This window comes from Schistocerca gregaria, chromosome 7 (assembly GCF_023897955.1).
Source record: "Schistocerca gregaria isolate iqSchGreg1 chromosome 7, iqSchGreg1.2, whole genome shotgun sequence".
In the NCBI taxonomy this organism is placed as follows: domain Eukaryota; kingdom Metazoa; phylum Arthropoda; class Insecta; order Orthoptera; family Acrididae; genus Schistocerca; species Schistocerca gregaria.
In genome coordinates, this window is record NC_064926.1 from 453,729,468 (window position 1) to 453,740,824 (window position 11,357).

The 11,357-nt window shown below is 41.8% G+C and overlaps 1 protein-coding gene across 1 annotated transcript in view; it reads right to left on the minus strand.

Moving 5' to 3' along the window:
• Positions 1 to 7,512, minus strand: part of LOC126281985 (juvenile hormone esterase-like) — a 55,791-nt gene extending 48,279 nt beyond the window's left edge. The window contains exons 1-2 of the mRNA XM_049981368.1: positions 7,422 to 7,512; positions 3,245 to 3,379 (exon numbers count right to left, since the gene is read on the minus strand). Coding sequence (XP_049837325.1) covers positions 3,245 to 3,379; positions 7,422 to 7,508 — 222 coding nt within the window. The 5' untranslated portion in view covers positions 7,509 to 7,512. The remainder of the gene's footprint in view (positions 1 to 3,244; positions 3,380 to 7,421) is intronic.
• Between the last annotated feature and the right edge of the window lie 3,845 nt (positions 7,513 to 11,357).

Sequence of the window (11,357 nt, forward strand, 5' to 3'; positions counted from 1 at the left end):
CCAAACAGTCTGGGTACTGCAGTGTTGCCGGCAAGAAGCAAAGCACAGCGCAGGAATCGTAACCATGTAATCAATGTCGTGTTAGTTATACACGAAACATGGAATGAAAAGGGAACAGTTACTTGATTATGCTCTATCATAAACATATATTTTTAGAATTATTAGCCGGCCGCGGTGGCCTAGCGGTTCTAGGCGCTCAGTCCGGAACCGTACGACTGCTACGGTAGCAAGTTCGAATCCTGCCTCGGGCATGGATGTATGTGATGTCCTTAGGTTAGTTAGGCTTAAGTAGTTCTAAGTTCTAGGGGACTGATGACCACAGATGTTAAGTCCCATAGTGCTCAGAGCCATTTTTAGAATTATTACGTGAAATTCTGTGAACAAACTATGAGATAATGCATAATTTTTAAGTGGACGGTTTACCGTGGGAAAATAAACTGTGGTTACTACAGAGTATTTCGCGACAGAGTCCTTGCATAAAAACTTCTCCGATTTGGATAAAATCCCGAGCTTTTGGTGACTACCTCCGTCATCTTCGCCAGGGGCCAAACTGTCAGTTTTCCACTGACGAAGGTGACAGAGGTAGTATTAGAAAGCTTCGGATTTTATCCAAATTTGATGCGGCAAGTAAACCGAAAACTTTTTATGCAATGAACTGTGGTGTTTAAGCGTTTACTTATGATTAGCCCTCTTATTATAAGCTTCTGATGAATTAACAGAAGTAGAGCCACGTACAGCACTAAAGATGTTGTAAATAGACTTTGATCTATGCTGCTGTGAACTGTGATTAGGCGTTCACATGTGTTTCGTAGAGAGGTTTCTACTAATGTTTACAAATATATGAATTGTGTCCTGCGGTGCAACCAAGTCTGACTCTGACTTATGTAGGCGTTTTACATGTTGGTTCCTATTACAAGACACAACTGAATTAATATGCACAGCTGTCCATACAAGCTGCAAACCAGAACAGGTTTTCAGGGGAACTATTTTTTATGGTGTCTATTATACACTGTTTACAATTCGCCACTGGCAGTGGAACTCATTTGTGGTATAAAAAATAACACATGGCAGTAGCAAAATAAATGACTTGTAATGTGAACTGTGTTCGTTTATCGAATGATACACTCACAATAAATTGAGTAATTGAAGTTTAGCGGTGCACATGAACCTTACATGGTATATGTAAACAGTTTTTAATCGCACCGATCACATTAGTTCCTCACCGTAAAGAGTGAGAGCTGTAAACTACCCCAAATTTTCAAACACTTTTTCGGCATCTTGAAATGACAGCTTTCAAGAAGATAGCTACGTTTACAGTACAGAGTGAAAAGGTAGCCACTGGATGCCGTTGGCTGAGTTACGAACACGCCACAACGTCTATGCCTGTTGCGTGACATACATTGAAAACCACGGGTACTTAAAGATGTTCTCGCGACATTGGTTATAACATGAAATTTTTATCCGTTATGGATGTAGAACACGGTGAGTGCGATAAATAATAGTTTTCAGAAATATCCTCGACTAGTCGCCTTGGAGTTATTCAGTTTTCATTTCACTGTGACAGGTAGGCCAACGGCCTTGTAGCAGTGGTAACATCGGTTCCCGTCAGATAAGTTAAGTCCTGTCGAGCTTGGGTAGCGTTTGGATGAGTAACCGTCCGGGTCTGGCGGGCTCTACTGGCAAGCAGGTTGTACTCAGCCCTTGCGAAACCAACTGAGGAGCTGCTTTAGTGAGAAGTACCGCCTACCGTCGCGAAAGCTAACAATGGCCGGGAGAGCGATGCGTGACCCCGTGCCCCTCCATATCCGCATCCAATGACGCCTCTAGGCTGTTGACGACACGTTGGTTGGTCGGTCCTTTCTCCCTTAGGTCGCCGGATATCTTATCCTTCCACCTCATCTTCCGTCTTCCTCTCCTTCTCGCTCTTTCAGTCTTTATATCTTCAACTCTGTTTCCGATATCTCTTCCCCTTTTGTCTGTAAGTGTCCCTACCACCTTAGTCTGCTCTCTTGTATCTGTTTCCCCATGGGTCCCACTTTCACAGCTCCTCTAACAAATTCATTTCTAATCCTGTCCTTCCTTGTTACCCCACACATCCACCTCCGCATTCTCATTTCCGCCACTTCCATCTTCCTTTCCTGGGCTACTGTGCTTGACCATGTCTCGCCCCGTATATCATACCAGGCTTTACCACCGACTTGTACACTTTCCCTTTGAACCCAATGCTCACCTTCTTGTCTCACAACACTCCACTCTTTTTCCTCCAGTTGTTCCAACCACAATGTATTCGGTGTTGCATCTCGCTTTCCAGTTCTCCGTCCCTCTGTATATACTACCCCATGTATTTAAATTTTCAGTAATTGTATGCTTTCCCATTTTTTATATCCTAATTCACTTGTAGTTTGTTCTACGACCCTTAAAAGCACTTGAAATAACTTCTCAGCCGTAGAAACTGCGCCTGTAATATAACTGTTTTTGACACTAATCGTAAATAAGAGAAATAGTTACATTTAGTATCATATTTTCTTTCTTACACCATTTACTTCCTGAAAATTTCTTGCAGTATTAGCATAACAGTAAGCTTCTTGATATCACTGTCTTCCCTTATACGTGTGTGTATGCTCTCCCGCGCTTCAGTATATGTGTGTGTGTATTGAAACATGTCAATCGTCTACAGTATCTACTCGATGATTAGTAGAATAAGCAGGGAATACTGAATCAGCCATAGAGCGCATTAGGAGCTTCTTGTATTTATTACAATACTAGTGAATCAGGATTCGTAATCATTATGACAGTTCTGTGTCATTTTGACCTGTTTTGCCTTATCTGAATGACTCCTTCAACAAAATATTTACGTATTCATGGTCATTTCCAGGTAGAAATTTTATTAGTTACCAGTTTCATCACACGCTGTTGGAGCTAACGAAAGGAAGAAGGAATCTCCTGTGGACAGTCTTAATTTCAAATGAACATTTTTAACACTAGGAGATATATTTATACGTTTTAATTTAAATTCCTGAGTAGGGGAGAACCGTTGCATCTGACCAAATACCATATTTAATCATTCACTTCATAATCATTTGCTACATGTCCAACTGAAGAAAGTGCATCAAAAATTAGAGATTTGGAGTAATATGTAGGTGAGCATAGGATAAATAATCTGGTAAGCACTGAAAAACGATAAAAGTAATTAAGCGCTATGGATCCACTGATGTCCGCTACAAGACCGCACCACGGCACTCACCTTGAAGCGGAGGTCTCCAGTCGGCGGTGTGGCGTATGGGATGCCGAGGAACCGCTTGTAGGGCGTCCCGTTGAGAGAGGTCACTACCTCACCTCGCACGACTCCGTTCTCAGTTGTAGCGACCGCATACTCTAACTGCAACAAGAGTTACGATCAGCACCTTCAAACTAAAATGCATGAAGAGTAAAAACGTGGGGTCTATTCAAAGATCTGAAAGAAATATGGTGATCACACCACTCGACGCTTACGTAATAAAGCAAACAGGAAAATAATGAAACTGGCCCAAAACCAGACTGTAATTGACAGTAAACTTTTTCAGAAGCATGGAGAAGAAGCTGAGACCGAGGACGGATGACAGACAGCAGCTTCATCTACACCTCTAACGCGAATACAGCATCACTGCACTGAAATGGCAGTGCATACTCACTCCAATTGCAGCACTGAGAAGCAGGTATGTTATGGAAATGAACGTCCATTACAGATTAGGTACATTACAACTTAAAAAATGAGTAGTATTAGAGCTTCGGAACAACGTAGCATGGAACCCATGTCTTACATTCTACCTCACATTCTTTTTCCTGTGTTCCTTTTTCTCTAGCACAATCAGTCTTGTACATTTCCGTGTTAGTCCTGATCGAAAGACTCACATTCTATTGTATCAGTTTCTTTTCCAATTCTGAAATGAATATATTGGAATTTATAAACATTTCATGCGTAAATTTACTTCTTTGAATAATATTTTCTCTTTTTTAATACTTCAGGTAATATGTACGGCCGTTTCTTAGGGTATGCTGTTATTCATAAAAATGAGCAATTGCAGAGTTGACTTAGCAGTATGTTTGCGTCAAGAGCTTGGATTCTCTACTAAATATATTTGCAAAACGATTCATCAGACGTAAAAAACCAACAACCCAGTCTTCTCTCGTGCTCCGTCTGAAGATTTGTCGGATACTTCACAATGCCCCTCACAGGTAACAACAAGTACTGTCCATGCATTTTTTTCGTACATCTTTGAGATCCTGTGGTCTTGCATCTGGCCTAGGGAGTGTAGACTACTCCAAGCACCGTGTTTGGACTTACGTCTTCAGAACTGTGTCAGGTTCTTCTCTCCTTCTCATCTAGTTCCTGTTTCCGTATAATAACAAGTTGTCACCAAGTTCATTTACTTTGTCCTGCTCTACCGACTGTAACAGAAATACGTCCGCACATTTTAAAATGTTTTTTTTTTCATAACGTCAAAGTGAAAACAGCTGGAAAATTTTGTAGTATGTCTTTTGGCAGAAAGCGGAATGTATCTAGTGACGTTTTATTCAATTCCGCAGCAGCAGTATCAATGTACAATCAAATCTCACACATGACAACAGGATCACATCGCACCTGAGTGACATGACTAGACTAACTCACCATCAGTGAAATTGCACTGGGACTAATGATATGTAACTTGACAGTTCGTCGGCAGTATACATATCTCAAACGCGGGTAGTGTCGCTTTGACATTCACGAAGACCGGTCAAATCCATCTATATTAATAAAAATCAGTTGCGCCATGTATGAAAGATCATCACCGGAGAATTGTCTGATCGATTTGGTTGATTTATTTTTGTTATGTTCGTTACTGCTCCTGCAAGGTCTGTATGAAAGAAAACTTTTAGAAAGTTCAACTGAAAAGTCGGAAATTAACATCGATTGTCGCATTTATGAAATATCATTAATTAATAACGGTGCGAGTGATTTGGTCCGTAATTATGAGGACAAGGTTCGCATGAAAGAAAATTTTTGGGAAATCCCCGGAAAATTCGGAAAATAAAAGCAATTGTTTTTTTTGTTTTCGTAAATATGGATGGTAATGGTATTTTTGGTATGAAAAAGAAAATAAAAATATTTTTGCGTTCAGTTTGACAATTCTCCTGCCACATGTTTTCACAACAACAAAAAATCTTTTTGCAGTTACTCTATAATTATACTGAAGCGCCAAAGAAACTAGTATAGGTAAGCGTGTTCAAGTACAGAGATATGTAAACAGGCAGAATATGACGCTGCGGTCGGCAACGCCTATCTGAGACAAGTGTCTGGCGCAGATTTTAGATCGGTTACTGCTGCTACAATGGCAGGTTATCAAGATTTAAGTGAGTTTCAACCCGGTGTAATAGTCGGCAGACGAGAGATGGGCCACAGCACCTCCGAGGTTGCGACGAAGTGGGAATTTTCCCGTACGACCATTTTCCGAGTGTACCCTGAATATCAGGAATTCTGGTAAAACATCAAATTTCTGACATCAGTGCGGTCGGAAAAAGGCTCTGCAAGAACAGGACCAACGATGACTGAAGAGAACCGTTCAAAGTGACAGAAGGGTAACCCTCCAGCCAATTGCTGCAGATTTCAATGCTGGATCATCAGCAAGTGTCAGCGTAGGAGCCATGTGACGTCGATAGTTACGATACCACAACGAAGGTACACGCTCTCGTTAGTTGGCACTACGAGAGAAGACTGACTACGCTGACCACAGAGCCCTCTGGCCGATGCTGTGGAGCTCAGGCAGTGCCGTCTTGATTTCGCACCTTTTCATCAAGAGCAGACAGCCTGGAAATATCGCTTCTACTACCGAGTGGGCTATCTTGCTATTGAGACTTTATATTAGTTACGTTCAGTTAAAGTTTGAACAGCAACGAGTATTTGTTGGTTCTCAGATTATACACAACAGTCTTTCTTACTTCTCAGGATTAGACATGGACTACAGCTTCACACTTAGGTGCTCATCCTAGCCAAAGTCATGTATGCATTTGATACTTACTTGTGTTTAACGTGACATGCAGTACCGCCGTGCCTCACCTCTCCTGCTCCTACTCGCTTCCTTCACTCTCGGCCTATATTACAGAAGAAGTTCACAGGATCAGAACCATTCTACGAAATATCACCGATATGGGCTTTCGGAGCCTTGATGACGGCACGCCACAAAGCCTTACGCCTCGTCTGCGTCACGCAACACCGACGTATTAAAATTTTGTAGTGTGTCTTTTGGCAGGAAACGAAATGGAGCTAGTGACATTTTATTCAATTCCGCAGCAGCAGTATCAATGTACAATCAAATCTAATACATGACAACAGGATCACATCGCAACTGAGTGACATGACTAGAGTAACTCACCATCAGTGAAATTACAGTGGTAGTGATAATATGTAAGACAATACGTGTCTGGCGGAGTTCTTAGATCGGTTATTGCTGTCACAATGGCAGGTAATCAAGATTTAAGTGAGTTTGAACGTGGTGTTATAGTCGGCGCACGAGCGATGGGACACAGCATCTCCGAGGCAGTGTTGAAGTGGGGATTTCCCCGTACGACCGTTTCACGAACATCAGGCATCCGGTAAAACATCAGATCTCCGACTTTGCTGCCGGCGGAGAAAGGTCCTGCAAGAACGGGACCATTGACTACTGAACAGAATCGTTCAACGTGATAAAAGGGCAACCGTCCAGCCAATTGCCACCGATTTCAATGCTGGGCCTTAAGCAATTGTCAGCGTACGAACCATTAAACGAGACATCATCGATATCGGATTTCGGAGCTTCATGCCTCGCCTGGAACCGACAACACCGACATTGGACTGTTGATGACTGGAAACTTGTTGCCTCGTCGGACGAGTCTCGTTTCAAATTGTGTGGAGCGGATGGACGAGTATGGGTACGGAGACAATAGTATTCCAAACTACACCCCGAGGGGGAAAGAAGTTTATTTAGAATTGATTTGTTGTATGGGGTGGACATGTGTAGTAACTACATTTCATTGTTTTCGACTCATGTGTAATCATCAGAACAAGTATTGAGTTAAGAAAAAAAACACTACGAGTAATCACCTAACGTCCATTTCTGTCACTTAATGTCAAGTTATTGCTTCTGATGATGCGTCACAAGAGTCGAAACTGGTAAACTGTTCGAAGTCCATCCAATGCGAACAAGACATTTGGGAACAAAAAGGTATTTTTCAAAACACAAGGCGTGCTTTAATTTGAAAAGTCACATTTCTTTGACTCTAAACAGATCTCTTTGCGACAAAGGATCGCTATATCAAAGGAATGCTAATGTTGGCTGCATGAACACAGATGTAGATATAAATATTTAATTACAAAAAGCTACCAAAAACAGAGAGCAGGTCCCAGACAGCTAATGTGCGGCCTGTACCTGCCGGGTCTGGGGCCGGATCACTGAGGCCGAAACGGCACTCGCAGACACGACGACGGCCAGCGCTAGCAGCGAGGTTGGACGCATCTTCACCACTGAGCCGGGACGGGGCGCTGCTCCCTGTATATATACGTAAATGGAACCTGCACAGTGTCTGATTAGAGGCGCCCACATTGCGACATCACGTGAAAGACCATAACGTGTCCATCATCTTGATAAAGACCCGCATATCTATATTTCTGAGCATGTGATACCCAGTGAAACTGATAATTCTGGAAATAAAAAACAGCCTCTATTGAAAGTGCTTTAGTTACAACGAATCTTTTCGCGCGGTTAGTGCATCTTCAGATTATCTGTAATTAGTAATAACGATCTTGTTACAAAACAGTTTATTCCCGAACGTGTCCGGCACCTATCAATAGGGCAGATAAGCAAAAAGTGAGAAGTAAAGTGCTTCACCTGCCTTGAACACCGGGTACTGCATTAGTCAGATTTAAGATCGTTGATATGATGGCGGAGATATGAGCATAGGAAAGCCTGAAATGACAAGTGAAAATCTCTGAGTTAAAAGCGTAGAATTACAAGATTAGAAAGAAATAAAATTTGGGAGAATTCAGGATTGGGATAAAAAAATAACTCACCAAACCATGGCAATATGTGGTGCGAAAATAGATTAGTGGTAAACAAACACCACTCTAAACAATGCATATGCTGATAAGAGTAGGCAGCACAGTAGATTGAAGCGAGAACGAAACTTGTGGTTAGTGAAGCGCCGAGTGGCAGTGCTGAAAGTAAAAAGGGATTGAAATAAAGTAAATGCTGAAAAGAGCCAATTAAACTGATGCAGTACAATAAAATATTCTTAAAAATTAAAAAGAGAATACTAGTAATGACGTAAAAGTTAACTATTTCAGTGAACTGATAGCTATTAAGATGGGAGGGAGGGAGTGTGAGAGGGGTACGGATAGATGATGGTAAACATATTGTGTGAGCGGGGGAGGAGAAAGTTCAAAAAGACTTAAAAATATTGGGGCAGTGGGAAATCCGATTAGTGTTTTTTGAGATTATTGTAGTTACTAATTACAATCTTGTTACATAACAGTTTATTCGCGAACCTATTTAGCACCGATCAACGGGATAGTTAAGCTAAAGGAGAGAACTAAAGCGATTCACTTGCCTTGAACAGCGGGACTGCATTAGCTATATGTAAAAGCTGTTGATATGATGGAGTTAAGGCGAAGACAGTCGTCAAATATGTATCACTTTACGTCTCACTTTAAGCTTAGCTATCCCATTGATCGGTGCGAGCAAATTGTTAAGTAACAAGATTATTATTACTAATCACAGATAATCTGTAGATGCACTAACTGCGCGACACGCATCACTATTAATAAAACACTTGCAACAGAGGCTGTTTTCTCTTTTTGGAACATTGAACCACTGCATCAGGCCAAAACAGAGTGGAGTTATCTGATAATTCTGGTTTCGTATGTGCGCTGAGAAGATATGAGTAACAGTTTGATAATAATAACGTGGGCATTTGTTTTCTAAGCAAAATCAGAACTGTTTGTTAGTAATCCATAGAACGAAATCTACTGACCTCATTAACAGTTTCCTTTTCGTCTACCTTGCGACACGATATCGGCCAGGAGGCCTTCGGACATTAAATTAATACTAAGCGTGCCCTTATCACCGCTTTTTGGTCACAAGTAACAAGAGTCCTATTGTTGTTAAAACGTTTTTATTCACGTGTTGGTTCATCAACAGAGAATCAGAGGAAAAAACGTAATACAGAGTATCGTATTTGCTGGTTCCTATTGTATATTTATGATAGAAACCACTTCTGCGATATCCGAAACGAGTAAATAAAAAAAGCTTTAACAAAAGAATTACTCTAGATATTAGCGATCAAAAAGCGTTGATTATGACGTGCACACTATTTCTTTTCGTTTTTCACACGTTGGGTACACTTTCCACCATATTTACGTTTTTCAGCTTTGCTTATTTCTCAGATCTCTTGTGTCAACTCACGAGGTGTATCTTCTATCTTCAAGAATTTTGGTCATTTCGATTTTTGTTCCCAAATTTCCATGCTTCGTATTCTTGTGTAAGTTTTATTTTCCTGTACTCGATTCAGTCTCAGTCTTGTTCTTGTGACGTCGACATGTACACCTGAACTATTGTTGCCGGTGCTGGCTTGCTGTCTGTGCTGGAGAGAAAGTCCCTATCACTGAAAAGTTCACAGCAACACATTCTCTACCCTACCTTACTGGCCGGACGCGGTGGTCTCGCGGTTATAGGCGCTCAGTCCGGAGCCGCGCGACTGCTACGGTCGCAGGTTCGATACCTGCCTCGGGCATGGATGTGTGTGATGTCCTTAGGTTAGTTAGGTTTAAGTAGTTCTAAGTTCTAGGGGACTGATGACCACAGATGTTAAGTCCCACAGTGCTCAGAGCCATTTGAACCTACCTTCCTGTCCCAACGAATCCTACTCCCCTTTTACCATTTTCTGCTGCTGTTGACATCACTCTAAAATCATGTAACCAGCAGTCCTTGTCTTCTTTCTACTGCACTTCACTGACCCCCACTATATCTAGATTGAACCTTAGCATTTCCCTTTTCAGATTTTCTAGCTTCCCTATCACGTTCAATCTTCTGATATTCCACGTCCCAACTAGTAGAACGCTATTCTTTTTTCCTTTGTTTAATCTTTTTCTCATAGCGACCTCTCCATTGGCAGAGTCCGACTCAGATCCGAATGTTGGACCAGTCCGGAACATTTTGCCGGTGGAGAGATCATTATGACGCTTTTTCAATTGACCCTCATGCCATTGCTCACTGTTGATTCTCCGTCTTTCAGGGGCAGAGTCTCACTCAAAGACCTGTCCGCTCTTCCGCCCTCTTTGACAAAGCTATTGGCAGAGCGAGGGTGACTTTCCCGGCAATCGTCGACGCTATTCCTGATAGTTTTTATTCAAAATTTAAGGAATAGTTGGCTTTGAATCAGGGACCAATGACGTTTTGAATATTACTCGAAGAAACTACCCACAGACCACGGGTGCTAATTTCACTGACTGACCTAAATAAGAAATAAAGGATAAATAACAATAAACATAGCAGTCATGCCCTACAGCCTAAGTTGTATGACTTCTTTAAGAGAGTTAATGTGAGTTGTACTTCGTAACATATTTGGTAGTAGTTTCAGTGCAAATTACTTTGTAGTCACAAGGTCTGATCTTTCGTTCTGTGAGCAAATATAAGCCATAGAGTAAATAATTTCGTAAGAGTAAATAATTTCATCAGGGCGTCGTTTGTGTACTTGAGTGGTTTGCAATAAGGCAGAGATAAAGGAAATTGTCGTTTCGACCCGTCTATGTGTCATAGATCACAGAGCACAAACTGCGAGTGGACCAAGATGGGGTATTAAACTGGACAGCTCTATCGTCCAGAATGATTTAGCGACACTTCGGATAATCTATACGAAAATGACCTTCACAGCTATTGAATTAGAGGTAAGAGGTTTATTACCTTTTCCTTTGGAACTCTCTCTCCCCCCCCCCCCTCCCCCCTATTTTTAAACTGATCAACCAGAACATTATAAACACCTACCTAATAGCCGGTGTATTCATGTTTGGCTCCGTAACAGAGCTGACACATCATGGCGCGGAAGAAATGAGGCCTTGGTAGTTTGCTGGAGGTAACTGGCACCACAACTACACAGATAAGGCACCTAATTCCCGTAAATTCCGGGAAGGGGGCGATGAGCTCTAACGCCACGTTCAATCACAGCCCAGATGTGTACGATCGAGTTCAGATCTGGCACGTTGGAGGGCCAGCACATTAATTGGATTTCGCCACTGTCTTCCTCGGACCACTCCATCACACTCCTGGTCTTGTGACATAGCGTATTACCTTGCTAAACAATGCCACTGCCGT